The sequence below is a fragment of the Nicotiana attenuata genome, unplaced genomic scaffold, assembly GCF_001879085.1.
Source record: "Nicotiana attenuata strain UT unplaced genomic scaffold, NIATTr2, whole genome shotgun sequence".
Taxonomy (NCBI): Eukaryota; Viridiplantae; Streptophyta; class Magnoliopsida; order Solanales; family Solanaceae; genus Nicotiana; species Nicotiana attenuata.
In genome coordinates, this window is record NW_017670699.1 from 378,049 (window position 1) to 395,750 (window position 17,702).

Consider the following 17,702-nt stretch of genomic DNA (forward strand, 5'->3'; position numbering starts at 1 on the left):
ATGCAAAAAGTTCCCAGAAAATATCACTTTTTCACTACCATACAAGGAAAAATGAAATAATATACTGCACCAGATACTAGAAGTGAAAAAGGGTTCAATTTGCCTCTCTTCTTTCGTCTAAACAAAAAATACATTTTAATTGTTGTGTTTGTACAAAGAAACATCGATATTGAACTACAAGAAAGAGAACCTAACATATGTGCACACACGATACGAACACTCTCACATATGTCGTATTTATTTTGTGCTATCATATACATATATACTGCGCGTTATGTTTATGTAATTTGTGTTACATTCTTTCAACAATTCTTTTTCACTTGATCTCATCGTGTGAACTTAAAAAAAAATTGTTTTAAAGTCGTTTGACCATTACATGTTAAACAATTATTCATCAAGTCGATTACATAAATTAAATGATATAATGGTTGTTTCACTTAGCCAAAAGGTCCACTTTTATTTCATTGAATAGTATTAGTTGAGAAAACTTTCTTTTGTTCTGTAAGTAAGAAGAAAGAGGAAATTGAAGAATTTCTTCCTCCATTAAACCAAAGCGCCAAGAAAAAAAAGGCTGAAAGAAAAATATTACTCGAAAGGAAAAAAAAAATACTATCCATGAACGGGATTAATTATAAATCCAGATCTAATACAAACATCAACAATCAGATGGAGATTTTAATTTTTGTTTAGTCTAAGTTATTAGAATCAATCGCGAAAGTTGTAAATAAAGGAAAAGAAAAAACATAATTCAAAAGAAAAAGGAAAGCAATAAAAAGGTAATTAAACTGAAAAGGGAGGACAATTGCGGAAATTCAGAGGCAAGGACACACCTTCACGAGCGGACCTGCAGCGAACCCAAACCCAACTGAAGGAGATGGGCTTTTAGTTCTGTACTTGGTTCGGTTGCAACTTAGAATTCGACTGCAGACAATAATCATAACTTCTCTAACTCTGGCTTTTGTATGCTGATTTTGGAATTAAGGAGTATATTAGTCTAGAACTTGTTCGCTCCAATTCCGGGGGATAATCTTATCAATTCCTTCATTCACCGCTATCTTGTTCTGGTGCATTCTCCTTAAACTGGTTTGTCTTTTTCTTACTTCCTATTTTTTTTTTTGAACTACTAGAAGAAATTATTTTAATTTTCGTGCGTAGGTATTCGTTATTCTTGTTCTAGGGTTAATTCTGTTTTCCTATTTGTTTGATATGTCTTTTATTCGGCTTTTTTTTTTGTTGAGTTATTTCTTTCTTTTATTGTTCGGGAACTTGTTGAACCCTGGAAACCTAGGAACTGAACTGACACGCCAATTCTGCTTTGTTTGTTCTTGCTGCCGTATTAATTTTCCCTCTTTTTAGTTTCGCCTTGTTTAGAGATAACTTATGTTTGTATGCCTTTGATTAAATAAAAGTAATGCAATGTGGTGCGGTTTTATACGGCTAAAGATTCAATGTTCTTTAACTGCTAGGCCAATATATTGACACCATTCAGATGGTATCTAATAAATAATACTGACACCAGCCATATATTCTAATGGTAGGACTGGGCTGGGTGGTGTTTTAATTGTTTTATTTTGTATATCTCGAGTTTAGATTTCTCCTCATGTTTTCCCCTCGTTCCTTTTATCTGGGCATTGAGTTATTTATACAAAGCACGGTTTTTTACATAGGGTACAAATTTAGAAGCTAAATGGTATTACAGTTGTTGAGCCTACATGAAAAGATGGGCAAAAGTTATTTGAGGGATTGAGTGTTTATTTAGCTCTACTTTTCAAATATAAGAATTTTTTTTTTTCCTTCTGTGACTATGGTGTCCAGCCAGCTTGCATGCACCTTGACTTTTCCTCCAGATACCCGCTACCTTCCACCAGTGCAGGTGCCGGGTGATTTTGCCCACCATATGCTTAGGCAGATGAAAAGAAATTACCTAGTATTTTTTGCCTCCGCTGAGATTTGAACCTAATACCTCATTATTCTCCTCCGATTTTATTAACTACTAGGCCACACCCTTGGGCAAAGACAAATAAAATTGCAGATGTTTGCTATTATTTGCACTTATTAGCACACAATGTGAGCATGGAATCATTGAATTAGTTGCAACGGGAAACATGGGATATATTAAGTGTCAAACATTATATGGTGGATATGTAGTGCAAGTGTGCTTTATGAAAATTTTGTAGAGTACCAATACGATCTGAATTAGTAGCATATAAATGCACACTTTATTTACTTGGTAGTGTCAAGTAAGAGTTATCTTACTTGGGTCATCTTTGTGCAGTGACAAAGATGGAAATATCTTACTTGTATCTTTTCCTCTTTCTCCACCTTCTATTACATCTATGCCATCCATTATTAGATCTGAAGGAGCCGGTTTTCAAATACGTAAATCGGATCATTCAATGTTTATAAGGAGGTTGACATCATATATATATTTGGTAAATGTATCTGAGTGTACACAATTGGTACATCCTGGGCATGCCTAAATGTTTTCAACTAATCTAAGATGTCAATTAAGGAGTGTAAATATACTCGACTACTTACTTAATTTGTGTCAAAACATTCTTGTCCTCTTCAACAGGGATCTTATGACCCATAGAAGTGTTTGATCTTTTCATGTTTGGCATCTTTCTCATGTCTATACTTCTGATATCATAGGATTTGCCTGCTAAATTATTAACTCTATTTCACTTTTTCTGCTGCCAATCCCACATATGTGATCTCATACTTATTTGGTTTTGTTTCTCTGGCTCAGGGTGCTTTTCTCTTAAGGGTCTGCCAAGGGGTTTACTAGTTGGTGAAGTTAGTGTCCAAAACCATGGGAACCACATTTAATACGCAAATTTTGGTGGACAAGCTAGCAAAGCTCAATAGTACGCAGCAAAGCATTGAAAGTATCCGTCAACATTTAGCTGCTAAATTGATGATTGTTTGATTTTATTCTATTTTTCAGGAAAAGCATTGGTTGGGCTTGGGAATTAATTTCATGTTTGCAAACCTTGGGAAGAGAGAGAAACAAAAAGAAATTAGAATGAGCAAAAATAAAGTTATTTCATTCCTTTGTTTTGTTTGGTGATAAAGAAAAAAAGAGGAAAAATATAGGACTTTCCATTATCTTGAATTTGAATTTGTGGCTAAAGAGGAAAAATTACTGTTCTTCCCTCAGTTTCTACTCAAAGCCAACAAGAGAGGGAATTTTTTTTGAAGCATTTTCTTTTATTCTATCCTCACAAGGTAGGGGTAAGGTCTGCGTACATACTACCCCCAGACCCCACTGGTGTGGGATAATACTGGGTATGTTGTTGTTGCATTTTCTTTTATTCTGCTTTTCTCTAGTTTCTACACAAGCATAAAGTTTATTGACTCGTGTACTGTATTGTTAGATAATGAAAATTGTGAGAATTAGCACTGGAAAAGAATATTATTGATGTTCATTATAATACAATGAGCCTTATTTATAACTATATGCAATACATATTCTACTTCTATTCATTATGTGACTAGGATTATTTACATAACTATCTAACTTTCCCCTCAAGTCGGTGCATACAAATCATATGCACCGAGCTTATTACATATGTAACTAATACGAGGACCGGTGATGGACTTGGTGAAAATATCTGCAAGCTGATCATTTGACTTCACAAACTTTGTAGCAATATCTCCTAAGAGTATCTTTTCTCTGACGAAGTGACAGTTAATCTCAATGTGTTTAGTTCTCTCATGGAACACCATATTTGATGCAATATGAAGCTCAACTTAATTATCACACGCACGTTTTATCTGGCTGATCTCACCAAATTTCAACTGCTTGAGCAACTTTTTGATCCAAACTAGCTCACACTGCTTCTGCACTAGACCAAACAACTACATTCTGTTTCTTGCTCTTCCAAGACACCAAATTATCTCTTACTAAAACACAATATCCAGACGTAGAACGGCTATCAGAAGGTTATCCTGCCCTATCTGCATCTGAGTATCTAAAGATCTGATAATAGCCTCGATCCTCAAACAATAATCCTTTGCCTGAGCCGAATTTATATACCGAACAATGTGGACAACTGCATCCCAATGACTATCACATGGAGAATCCATAAACCACAGAAAAAAAAAAATGCTAGGTCTAGTCACTATGAGAAAATTTAATTTACCAACTAGCTGCCTATATCTTGCAGGATCGTTAAGCGGCTCCCCCTGTCTTGGCAGAAGTTTAGAATTCGGATCCATAGGAGTGTCAACGGGTGTACAACCCGTCGTTCCCGTCTCCTCAAGAATGTTTAAGGCATACTTCCGTTGTGAGATCACAATACCTGACCTAGACTGAGCGACCTCAATACCCATAAAATACTTTAATTTGCCTAGATCCTTAGTTTGAAAGTGTTAGAAAGAGATGTTGCTTCAACTTAGTAATATCGTCTTGATCATTGCCGGTAATAACAATATCGTCAACATAAACCACTCTCTTTACGCATTGAATTGTTATGAGAATCCATTTTGAGCATGAATCATGTGGAAGGGAGCACTGTTGTAGTCATAGGGGTTGAGAGGGGGAAAAGGGTGGGGGGTAAGATTAGCAAGTATGATGCCATGACACATATTAGAGTGTAACACACTGTGGACTTTGTATGAATACATATTATTTAACACTAATTCAAGCTCGCTACTTCTTTAACTATATTCTCGATATGGTCCATTTGACAAAGGATCATTTCCACGTGGATATCTGTGGAGTAAAGTATTTAGTTTGTTCTGCAGTTTAGTGTGATAGTGGTTTTTTTTTTTATCACTTCAATCGTAAGCCGTATATGAGTGCACTTGTAGCCCCTTTTTCCTTGACTATGTGAAGAAGCTTTCTTGCACATTTTACATAGGTGTAAATACTTGCTTTGCTATTCTCTCTTTCGGCAATCAGCATACTTTGTCATGATTCACATTAATCATGTTGAGTATGGAAGACTTACATGCTTCAACATGGCCTAGGATAATGTTTCTCTATCTTTCATGGATATATTATTTGAGATTTCTATTTTTGTCTGGAGATACTATTGTGCTGCTACTTTGGCTTGCTAGATCAAATTGTAACCTGATTGCTTGACAAATGCTTTCTTTTCATGGATTGTAACTTAACTCCAACTAGCTTTATCACATTGGTGTATTTTTCACATGAACAAAGCTAAACAAGTTGTTGAAACTTGGGCCCAGCAATTCCATTGCTCACCACGTGAGCAGAGATTGGCGTTTCTTTACCTTGCAAATGATATTCTTCAGAATAGTAGGAGAAAGGGTTCAGAATTTGTTGGTGAGTTCTGGAAGGTCCTTCCAGATGCTCTTCGTGATGTAATTGAAAATGGAAATGAGTTTGGAAGAAATGCTGCATTACGGCTGGTATGTTTCTCTAGTTCCTTATTTAGCTCCATACTGTAGCCATAGTTGGTTGATGTGTTTGACGAGTTTAAGCTCACCTAACTATGGGTAAAATTATACAGATTTGTGAATGATTATTCGAAACAGAAAGTTTCAACTGTAATCGGTTGCCTTTATTTGTAATATATGCTTTGTCCAATAAATTTAACTTGAAAAGTTAGAACTTTAACTTGAGAAACAAGGTAATACGAGTATAAGCTATTTTGAAAGAGTATGGTAATTGGGATGTACAACAGGCACTTCTTGGTACAAATATGAGGTGGAACATTTTGGAAGGAGCATGAAGTTTGCAAGAGAATATACTATGTGACATTTTTGGAGAATACTTAGATCCCTTCTGTAGGTGGAGAAGTAGTTAAGACCTCTCTAATTAAGTTTTCTGTTTTATCTCAACTTGAATGCCTTTGTTTCCGGATTGGTGTATCCCAACTTGAATGTCTTAGCTTGACTTTACCCATCGGTCATACAATAATAGAAAAGCTAACTTTTTAGTCTTCAATGAGGAAACACACTTAGAGAGGACATTGTGCCCTTTTCGTTTTAAACTGTTGATGTGTGCGACCATCTCATCTAAAAGCTTAAGCTGTTAGACAGAGCACAATTTTATTTACTTCATTATGTCTTCAAAACATCCATTCACGCGTGAACATGATTCTTTTTATGGGCTGAGCATGTGAAAGCTCTTTTTACACACTTTTATCTACTTACTTATGTCTTCAATATATAGAGTAAAATAAAATAGGAAAAAGTTCTTTTTGAAGAGTTAATTTAGGTCCATATAACCTTTTTATGGATATAAACACTTGAAAATATCCTTTCTAGAAGCAAATGGTACTTTCAGATGAACACACACACAAAAAGAAGGTAAACATTCAGAAGAAGTATGATAATGGTGGATCTACTCAACCTTGATCTCTACAATTATTAAGTGGCAAGGAGGTCCAAAATATTTTATTTGTTATCTTTCCCATCCAAAATTAATTGTATTTACTACTCCTTTCGTTCCAATTTATGTGAACCTGTTTGACTGGGCACGGAGTTTAAGAAAAAAATGAAAGACTTTTGGAATTTGTGGTCCTAAAAAGTCCAAATGGGGCCCAGAGTATTTGTGTGGTTATAAAAGCTTCTCATTAAGGGTAAAGTTGTAAGTTTAAGCTAAATTGTTACCAAATTTAGAAAGGGTTCATTCTTTTTGGAACGGACCAAAAAGGAAATAGGTTCACATAAACTGGAACAGAGGGAGTAGAATATAATACAATGACCAAAAAAGAAAAGAAAAAGGAAATCTTCAACAATTTGTTGGACTCGACCAATAAGATTTCCTTCCCCAGCCCCCTTCCTCTCCACCCAACCTCAGTATCCTTAGCCCTCCTTTCTTATTGGCCCATACCATCACTTCTGCATCCCATAAAAATGTTTTACAACTTTTGCCTGAACTGACATTGTGGCAAATCGTTGATCATTTCCAAAAGTTGATCAATTTTCAAATTAAGGAATTAAAGAACAAGATCGTGAGCATCATTACACAACCTTTGCAGTATCTTATAAACCTTAAAATTTCCCAGTTGCAACAGTGACCTAGTGATTCTTTTCAGTTCCCCGTCATTGCAATTTCTCCTAAAGTATAATCTCATCCTATAGGTCATGGGTTCAAGTCGTGGAAGCATTCACTAGTGCTTGTACTAGGGTAGTCTGTCTACATCACACCCTTGGGGTGCGGTCCTTCCTCTGGCCCTCCGTGAATGCGGGATGCTTTGTGCACCGGGCTGCACTTTTTTTGAGTCGCAGTTGCGTCTTTGTCCTCCTTTTTTTTTTTTTAGAAGGTAACATATTTGTATATTAATATAAAGACTTCACTAAAATTGTGAAGTCACCCATAATTACAATGTACGTGCCCATACAAAACTACACAAAAAAGGGCACTTTTCACCCTTGTACTTCTTACAATGAATCTAGGGCATCTAAAATGGATACACTATCCTCCAAAAGTTTTCCTTTACACCAAAAATAAAAAAGAGCTAAATATTTCATCTTTATCTTTTAGATGTTGTTGGACTTATCTTCAAACCATCTTTGATTTCTCTCTTCCCAGACTGTCCACCATTTACAAGCTGGGACAATTCTCCATCTCTCTTTATCTCTCTAAAGTGTGCCCTCTTTATTCCATCTAGCTAGAATATCAAGGATTCTTCCCGGCATTGCCCATGGAATTCCCCTTAGACGGATGAAAATCCTCCATATCTGTATAGTGAAATTGCAATGCAGAAAAAGATGGCTAATTGTCACTGCCTTCTCGCGACATAGGTAATTCCTAGAACCCAGCTGGAATCCTCTTTTTGTTAGGTTGTCTTGTGTTAAAACTGCTTCTTTAGCTAATAACCAAGTAAAGCAAGCAACCTTGTATGGAAATTTTACTTTCCATTCATCTTCCATGGCCAACATCCAATCTGATTGTTGGCTAGGTTGTATTCCTTGTAGGCACTCTTTACTGAATACTTCCCCTGTTCATTCCCTTGCCATATGATAAGATCTTGGCTAGCTGCTTCTTTGTCCTCTTTAATATAAGTTTCCAACAAAGTCTACCCTAGAGGGCCCTGATATGGTTCCATAGACCAACTTCATGAGAGAGGGACTGCATAATGTTCCCCTCCATATTTTTCCTTAGTTACATGTTTCAATAAAGCTTTATCATTCTTACAATATTTCCATGACCATTTGAAGAGAAGGCTTTTATTGTGCACTCAGAGATTTCTTTTTGATAAGAAGTTACCCACAAATTTCTATCCTCTAATTCCCCCTCTTTGTTTTATTTTTTTTGGGTTGTAAAACAGTTCAATTAACATGAAAAAGTTTTCTTCTCTTTATTCCTCTCATAGGAAATCTATTCTTATCCTCTCCTGCCTCCTTTCCACACTTCTAGGAATAGGAAATAAAGACATAGTGTACGTGGAGAGTGTGAGTTCAATATGCTGTTAATTAGAACTAGTGTGTCACCCATTGAAAGCTTTTATAGTCAAGAGCTAAGTTGCGCGCACTCTTCGATTTTGGTGCCGTCCCCGTCCCGATACGAGACGGGGACGGGAGCGGGGTACGTCCCGGATTCGGTCAACTGACTTCGGACACTTTGACCAGAGTCCATAGACAAATTTGGGAGAAAAATTGAGATTTTAATTTCTCAAAATAAAAAAATAGAATAGATTTAAGAGAATGAATGAATAATGTCCATCTTGGAGAATGAAAGATTGAATTCTACAATATTCATGTAAGTTTTTCACAGAATATCTTTCAAAATTTACAATATTTTTATAGCTCTATTTTCATTAGCCGAATCCCCGCACCCGTATCCATATCTGGATCCGCACCCCCGAATCTTAAAGTTTAGATTTTGCCGAATCCGATACTCGGATCTGTCCCCATATCGGATACCTGCACCCGAGTCCGAGCAACTTAGGTCAAGAGTGCCAGACGACATTTGCTCACACTTATCCAGTATCTCTTGCCATATCTCTGTTAATTTGTACTTCATTTCCAAAGGAAGACCTAGGTTATGCATTTAATTCCAAATTTCCCGAAAAATCTTTTTAAGGGTTTAAGAGGCCCTAAGATTTCCTATAAATAGTGTTTTGGTCAAGTAATAGTTAACATTGAATCAGTGAGCTTTTGTTGTCAAAGAAGGGGGTCTCACGTGTTTATTAGGAGGAACCTATTTAGTTTTGCTGTACTCGATTTCAGATTTATCTGAGATAGAAGTGATGATAGTACGATAGCGCTCAATTAACAAGAGGTGTAAAAGGTTTATATATCAAGTGATGAATAGTCATGAACGATTCACATGGTACCCACAACAAGGTAAGAGGAAAATCTTACAGCAAAAGATTGAATCTAAGAGCTTAGAGCCTTGAAGCCTCATATGCAAGCCCATTATTGAAGTGTCTCATTATCCAGTTTGCTAAGTATGAAATTCAAAGATTTCTGCAAAAAGTATTAACCAAGTTATCCAACTTATTGTGTGATTCAGTTCTTTTTGTGGTTAGACCTAGATTTTTTTTTTGGAAAAACAATAACAACTGCTATAACACAATTCTAAGCTACTAAGGGCCTGTTATATGATTCCTCACTATCCATTTGGCTCAATTTGGACGTTTTTCATTCCAGTAATTAGTCATTGGTGGTAATTTAATTGTAGGTTCTCTACATTTTTTTGAGAAATAAATCTCCAACCAACTCTTAGCACTTACTGAACTTAATTTGAGCTTACCATCTTGACTAGCTTTGATCACAACTAGTTGGTACCGCCAATATGTTTTTTTTGCTTCCATTATGTTTATCTTTTGCTAAGTCTACATTGATTTTGATGATCATAGGTTTTTAAGACAACTTCCATGTGATTTTAGGTTTATTTATCAACTGTTTATTTTTAAGTTGCTGCTCAAGTTTTAGATTCTTTTTAAGTATTTTGCCTTGTATTAGTAGGAGCACGGTCAATGCCTTTTCTGTTTCATATGGTTTTGCAATAAATTATACTAGTTCCGTTGCTTTTTGAAGTAACATTTGTAGTAGTAGTAGTTGTAGAAAGCAAGCGTGACATTTATTTTTTATAAGAGTCGAACATGGTGGCTTAGTTTCTCCTTTCAAAACAGTTATTGCCGCCAACAAACGTGTGGAGTTGAAAGCAACAGTCTTTTCTGCTATTCCCTCCGTCCCAATTTATTTGACATTTTTCGCTTTTTGAGAGTTAATTTGACTAATTTTCGAAGCTAAATTGGATTAGATCAACTCAATATTTTAAAATTAAAATTTTGGATTTCCAAAACTATACGAAAAGTACTATAAGTTACAATTCTTCTTATGTCAATATGATGAAAATTACATTTTAAAATGTTGGTCAAAGTTCACCTAATTTGAATTTTAATAAGCGCAAAGTGTCAGATAAATTGGGGTGGAGGGAGTATATGATTGTTGGTCAGATATGAAAATGACAGTTTCCTTAAAATGAAAAAGCCAATGATTTTCCCTACATTCACCTATCTTACTACTGGATTTATCTGTTCTGGTGATTCGAGAAAAAAAAAAAAAAAAATTTCCCTACGTTCACCTCTCTTACTCTTGAAATACTTGCTCTGAAAGGAAGTTTCTTCAAGAGAACCAGAAAGGGAATTGCATTGATGATATTGAATGCCCACCTGGTTACCTCTTCTTGAATTGTTCCGCAGTTGACCTTGTTCTAGACCATAGATGTTGGTTCTAGCACTTAGTTATGCGACATCTTCAGGATGATTCCCCTATCTCATTTTCATTTTCACGAGGGTACAATTATATGGAGGATTTGCAAGCTGTTCTCCTTATATTTTAGATATGCATTGCAATCTTTAACTAAGGTTATAGTGATCGTAATTCACGTAGCCATGAATTTTAACTTTGATTAGCCACACTTTGAATATTAACCTGAATAGTATGATGAACATTGGATGAAAAATTGCTTACAATATCATATCATTTATCCTGGGTAGAGTTTATAGATCTTTTTACAATGTGACTTGCATTGTGGAACTGCCGTGGTGCCTATCTTATGCTCTATTTAATTCTGAAACATTAGATCACTATCTGGGAGGAGAGAAAAGTATTTGGTTCTCGAGGGCAGCTTCTGAAGGAAGAGTTTGCTGGGAAGCATGTTGGGAATGGAAAGCATAGTGGAGTCAAAGTGGTAAGTCTCCCTTTTCATCCTGGTCTTTTGTTGTTGAACCTGTTTTTGTTGTTTATTCTTTTTTATATATGTTTGAAGCTGGATAGAACTTTCTCATCACACTCTTTGCGGAGAAACTCAACTGGGGATGCCCTTGACAAAATAGTTTCAAGTTATCAGATGCTGTATGGTGGTCAAATTGATGAAGACGCTATATTGAGCAGATGTAAAAATGCCATTAGCTCTGTTGATAAATTAGATAAGGAGATTGGGGGTGATCTAAATCCAGGTGCGTTTTCTTTACCACTTGTGATGTGTGCCTAACAATGCTTGTCCACTTTCATGTTATGATGGCCCAGAAGAAACTTTTTAATCCTTTCACCAGGGTTTGTCTAGTTGCCAGTCAATTTTATTCCAACTGAACAATACAATTCTGGTTTGGTTTAACGAATAGTGAATTTTCTGGGGCAATTACTTGGACCTCTCTTTAATTCAGCAAAAATAAATAGAGCCTCCGTTGTAGTTAAAAAAAATATCTGACAGTTTTCTGCTTAAATTTTCAAATTGGATGGCTTTTGCTTTTGGCATCCTTCGCCTGAAATTCCCTTTGCCTAACTTACCAAAGTAGAAAGAAGGGGCTTCCTTCTTCAAAGAGAGAGGTAGAGAGAGCGAGAGTGAGGGAGAGAGGAAGAGAGGGAGACAAAGCTCCATTCAATTGTTTTGTTTGCATATCTAGTGTAATACTGAAACTAAATGAAAAGCCAATTCATTCATTTTGCTTCTATATCTGGTTTAATGGTGAAGCTTATGAAAAAGCTCCGGAGAGATAAAAACATTGACATAACCTATCAGAAAAGGAACGGCCAAATACATAGATGGCCCCTAAAACTTGGCCATTTTTTCCATTTAGACACCTTATCTAAAAGAGTGACCTATTGAACACTTCATTTTGATTGAAAATGTGTCAATTAGACACACACTGTTGACATGGCAGTGTGCGTATATTGCACTCCTTGTGAGAGCGTGAAGAAACATAGTAGGAGTAAGTTTTTATTTTTTGTTTTTTTCTTCTTCTCTCTCATCTTTTCTCTTGTCACCGCCATCCTAGCCACCAACGCTGAGACTCGGCCACCATAAGAAACACCAATCAGTCCCCTCTTTCTCTCTAAAACCACCACCCTCCACCTTCAGAGCACTCATATACAAACAACTCCATCACTCCACTTCCGGAGATATTATTTTGGATAACTAGAACAAAAAGGCGAAACAAGAAGCAAATTATGGATTTCTTTCTGCAAATTTCACCCATCTGGAGAAAAAGCTCTTTTAGCGTTGGTTTGTACATCCTTTGTTCAGAGAAAGGGTAAGCAGGAGTTTCTATGGAGTTTTAGATTTTTATAATTATAGACATACTTCAACTTCTTTTAGGCAATCACTAATTAGCGTCCGTGTATTTGATAATAATTTTTAAGGTGTAATTAGATATGTGGGGAAATGGAGAAATAAAATGGTGGGCATGGTGAAATTAAGAAGACGAGAAGGAGTTGCCAGGAAAGTTTTGTCCACAGGTCATTTCATAATTGGCTTCTTTATAGCATTACCGCGTTTGAGACTCACGCACTACCTTTTTGTGAGGAGTTTCCATTTAAGTGTTTAATAGACACATTTTCAATCAACATTAAGTGTTCAATAGGTCACTCCTTTAGATAAGGTGTCTAAATGAAAATAATGGCCAAGTTTAAGGGTCCGGTTATGTATTTGGCCGAAAAGGAACGAGTAGACAAAGCAATTATTCAATTTCTTTATAAGGACTAAGTCTTCTCATGGAGAAAGCTTGTCGAAAAAGGGATCTCTCATCAGAAAAGTAAAATATACTTAAATAAATAAAAAAGGTAAAATGTGCTTGAATATCTAATTTGACAGACAAGGTTGACACTCGAGCACTATGGCGGACCAGAAGTTGTAGAGTGGACTGCTGAAATGAGGCTTACCACATTTCGTGCTTGAGCATTTTCTCCAGATGGTCTTTGCCAGTAGTGCCATCCTCCCGGTTGGTTGTATGGGCGGGTGCCGGGTTGTCCCTCACTGCTGCGTTTCTTTTAAGCTTGAATGAAAGGAACACAATTAAGGAATACAGTTCAATTTTTTTTTGTTTTCATTGTTTAATTATTTCCTATTTATTTTGTTTCAGAAATCTATAACAAAATATGGATTTTGATGATAAAATAGAAACAAAAAGAACCGATTTTGCATCGCTCAAAATTGACAATTTAGCAATTTTATCTATTGGGTTAAGGGCAAGATATACATGAGGATCTGTATAATAACTCATCGGAAAGAGGACACTTATCGTGGTAGAATAAAAAAGGATCGTACTGCGGGTATATCCACTCCAAACCCAATATTAGAATCAGTTCAAATGTTGCCGGTTCTTTTTTCTGTGAAACTGTTCCTTGCTAAACAAATAGGTGTTCTATTGTTTTTTTAATCTGAATACTTTTGGTACCATGGAATCTGCTGGTTATTTTATCGACCATTGTCCTTGCTTAGTTGATAATGCTCCCTCCACCCAATTTTTGCATGCTAAACTTGTACCGTCCTTTCTATTTCATTTTATTTTTCTATTTGTACCTTCCTGTTTAGCTTCTTTTAGTTGTGTTAAAAGATAAAGGGGGACCAAGTTTTAGTGCTTCAAATTAGCAATGTAATTCCAGTTTTGTTTAGCATATATTCTCGTGTTCCTAAACTCAATGTCTTTCACTCTCTCTTGATTTTTGTTGCAATACTATAACTCATAAGTTGAATTGGGTCAACTTTTTGCTTCCCGCTATGTGATCAAAGTCGAGTCAGAACGTGACTCTCTAAGTATCGGAAATCACCCTTTTGGGTTCTTATGTCAGAATTGTTCAGCATGTACTAATATCATATATGTATTGCTCATTATATAAAATATCAAGCAAAACAGAAACATGAGTTATCATTTTAGCTAAAAGTTACTCGGCACCTTTGCTAGTGGGAGGTAGCAGGTAACAGATGGAACTATCGAGGTGGGTGCAAGTTGGCCCGCACACCAATGTCAGTAATTTCTTTTAGCTGAAGTTACAAACATCTATATCATCTTTGAAGTAATTCTTTATGGGGCGGTGTTTGTTTAGCACTTGCTTAGAGTCATACTCTATAATCTTGTTGATTTTAAAAATGTGTTGCCTACATTTTGCTGTTATGTTAACCAGTTCACTTTCTCTTCAATTTTGGAGAAATAAGGAAATTTTATGTGTTTTATTATTATAGAGGAGCATATGATTGTGCCAGTCTTATTTAAGAGAAAAATGGAATAGTTACAAAATATTTTAATCAAGTCATGTTTCTTAGGTGAACGTATAGTGAAATTTTCTAGTCAGAGAAGCCAGCTTTCATGAGCATGGTTTAAGGAACACTTTTAAACCGTAGGGTATTGTGGTCTTTAGCTGTTCATCGTCTAATTGATAGTTTAATACCTTATTTTCCTCTCTTGATTTGTATTTTATTTATTTTTTCTTTTGATACTTGCTATGTCATGCTGTGTTCTTATCGACCTCCTCCCTTGCTCTTTAGGCCATCTTAATGGATCTGGTATAGCGGATGAGCTCAAGGGGCAACACACTATATTGAAGGATTGTATCGAGCAGCTAACAACTGTTGAATCATCCAGGGCAAACCTCATCTCTCATCTTAGAGAGGTCCTCCAAGAGCAGGTTAGTCATCCAGTTTTGGTGAATTCAACATCTTTCCCCTGTTTGCTTTTGTGCTTTCGCTCTTGATTGAGTAGCGCCACGGGTTTCTCCTCAGGAATATAAGCTGGATCAAGTCCGCAATCAACTTCAGGTAAGTAACATGCTTATTAATTTCCGTTAAGTGCGTTATTGATCTTTTAGGTGAATCATGAAATCAGGTAGCCTCATTCAAACAAAGAAATGCTTGATTATACTTGGTTATAATGACATGATACTGGTTTCAAAGAGGGGGTCGAATATAGTTGAGTTGTCGAGGAAAGAGATAAACCTCATGCTTGCTTGGAGAAGTTTTTCTTTGTGAAAAGGAAAAAAAATGTAGAGAAGGAAAAGCTTATTGGAAGTACCAGCATATCCTGTTCCTCAAAAGTAAAACATGTATAGAAGGAAAAGAAGTGCTTTTATTTTGCAGTAAAGTGATACTACTGACATGAAGTATTAATACTGCTATCTTCCTACCTTTTCTGGCCTACATTTGTGCCTAGTTAAACAGTGTTGTGATGCTCCATCACTTTGCTTTTAGGCTGCTCAGTCCCACGCAGATCAGGCAGGCAATATTTGTAAACAGTTGCTGAATTGTGATGCCAATGGGCAAATCTTGGCTGAGCAGAATCGAAAGGAAGCTAGCACCTCCCAAGCTGCACAGGCATATGTAGCAGGAAATCGAGAGCAATCTGCTCCAGTGATGTACACTCGACAGGTATCTTATGAAAAATCTGGCAACCTTGATGAAGATATGAAGTCTGCAGCTGCTGCAGTGGCAGCAAAGCTCACTGCATCAACATCTTCAGCCCAGATGCTGACTTATGTTCTCTCATCCTTGGCGTCCGAGGGTGTCATAGGCAACTCAAGTAAAGAATCTTCCCACGATAATCAATCGGAGAAAAGGGTGAAGCTTGAAAATGACCACTCAGCTTATGTCCCTTCACAGAACCCTCAAGAACCCCTCTCATTTTTCTCTCAATCCTTCTCAATGCAACATAATCTCCCGAGCACAGCTCAGGAATCTGCTCCAATTGAACCGCCTCCTCTACCATCATCGCCTCCACCATTGCCACCCCTGCCTCCTATGCAGCCATATCCAGTGCCTCAGTGCATGCAGACGTGTGTGCAGATACCTAATTCTGCATTTGTTTTCGCGACAAGCCAGCAACCTTCAGCATTGCCTGGTTTTCCCCAAGTTGTGCCTCCTGCCAATGGGGTTTCTCCTTATACATCTTCCACAACAAATGCTTACCAAGGGTATTCAACTGATAGTAGTTTATATAGCCAGTCTTCATCCTTGCCGATGGCCCCCGTTACCCGTCAATAGGATTGACCGTTTCCTGTGGTGCCTAGAATGGTTTGTTTGGTATTTTAGCGCAAATACAATCATACTTAGCTTCTCTGTCACTTAATTTTAGGGTTCTTGACAGCTTTTACATAATTAGCTAGTCTGATGTATACAATTAGGCTATTCACTTTGTAACTATGTAACTTATGTTGTGATTTTATTTCTAGATTGGAGGTTGTTGGTGTTTATATAATACTGACCTAGTATTGCACTAGAAAAAAGTCGTTTGTTTGAGTACTTCACTATCTTCACAATGTCAACCACGTTTGTTCACTTTTGACTTCCTAGCAATTTTATATTCAGAGGAAGCAAACAGGGCAATGAGACAATCATTCGTGTCCCCTTGGTTAAACAAGCGAGGAAGAGGCAAGAATGATGACCGCACGTGATGCTCACAAAAAAAAAGTGTGACCACCACCACCCCCATTTACCCAAATTGATTATTGAAATGGTGTTTGGACAGCACGACCCAATTTTGAGTCAAGAAAGATACAATGGATATTGGTTGAGCCTGCCCTAAAAGGGCCGAGGGTGAAGTATTAAACTCGACCAAACTGACACAGTGACAGCTTTAGAGAAAGCCATATGTTAACTATCTCGGGAGTAAGTAAAAAAAAAAGAGTAACAATTGCAGTAAACGGGGACATGGGTCACGTCGACGACCAACTCATTAACTTGTGTGAGAACAAAAACTGATTAACGCCGCCGTCCTGCTGTCAGTGTCTGTATCAACAAGAAGTGGACAACCGACTCATTTTTCCCTTCCTTTCTCAATGTCCAATTCTGGCAACAAAATTGTGAGACAAAAAAGAGGCATCAAGCAAAAGAAATTTTTTCTGCATTTCTGATTACTGCATGCATATTTCATCACCATTTTCATTGATTCTGTTAAAAAAAAGGGGAAGTTTGTTTGACTCAAAAGTTGTTTAACACTTTTTAAGCAAATCAATCAATATAGATGAAGGGGTAAATCATAGTCGAAGATAATAAATCCTAGGATGATCTTGACAATTGATTCAGAGGGCCCAAAATACAAATCAGAGAGAGAGAGAGGAGGCGATAATCTTCGAGAGATAAGAGAGAGATAATGTTAGAGAGATAAGAGAGAGAGATAATCTGTTTCGATAATGAATCCCCTTTTTACAAGGCTTGAACCCTCTTTATATAATAGAGGATCCTTACTTGAATATTAAAAGACAGAAAATAAAGTACATACTATAGAGAGGCCGACGTGATCATGAAGTCGTCCCTCTTGTTATTCCTAGGTCGCCTTTCTAGCCGGACTCCCGTATATTCGGTCGGTCGTGCTGGCTTAAGGACGTGGTCGGTCAAATTCGACCCCATACAGTTAGTCCCTCCGCTTGTCGGGGTCGCATCGAATGCGTCCTCGATGGGCAGAATCGGTACCTCCGTTCTGGGAGAGTTTGACTTTGTCAATGACTTGTGACGTGACAGGCAGGAGACAATAATCATGACTGTTAGAGCGTCGAAGCGAAAC

The 17,702-nt window shown here is 36.9% G+C and overlaps 1 protein-coding gene across 1 annotated transcript; it reads left to right on the forward strand.

Annotated features, from left to right (window-relative positions):
- Nucleotides 1-699: 699 nt before the first annotated feature.
- Nucleotides 700-16,397, forward strand: LOC109242437 (regulation of nuclear pre-mRNA domain-containing protein 1B). Its single transcript, XM_019409297.1, has 8 exons — nt 700-1,083; nt 2,750-2,888; nt 5,132-5,379; nt 11,015-11,122; nt 11,201-11,390; nt 14,696-14,835; nt 14,930-14,965; nt 15,395-16,397. The coding sequence occupies exons 2-8, from the start codon at nt 2,813-2,815 to the stop codon at nt 16,181-16,183; spliced, it is 1,587 nt and encodes a 528-aa protein (XP_019264842.1). The 5' UTR covers nt 700-1,083; nt 2,750-2,812; the 3' UTR covers nt 16,184-16,397.
- Nucleotides 16,398-17,702: the final 1,305 nt, after the last annotated feature.

Bases quoted from the DNA above. Each gene is read 5' to 3' on its own strand.
- LOC109242437 (XM_019409297.1), top strand. From the start codon at position 2,813: ATGGGAACCACATTTAATACGCAAATTTTGGTGGACAAGCTAGCAAAG. The intron at 2,889-5,131 runs GTATCCGTCAAC...AACTCCAACTAG, and splicing joins TACGCAGCAAAGCATTGAAA to CTTTATCACATTGGTGTATT. The intron at 14,966-15,394 runs GTAAGTAACATG...CTTTGCTTTTAG, and splicing joins AAGTCCGCAATCAACTTCAG to GCTGCTCAGTCCCACGCAGA.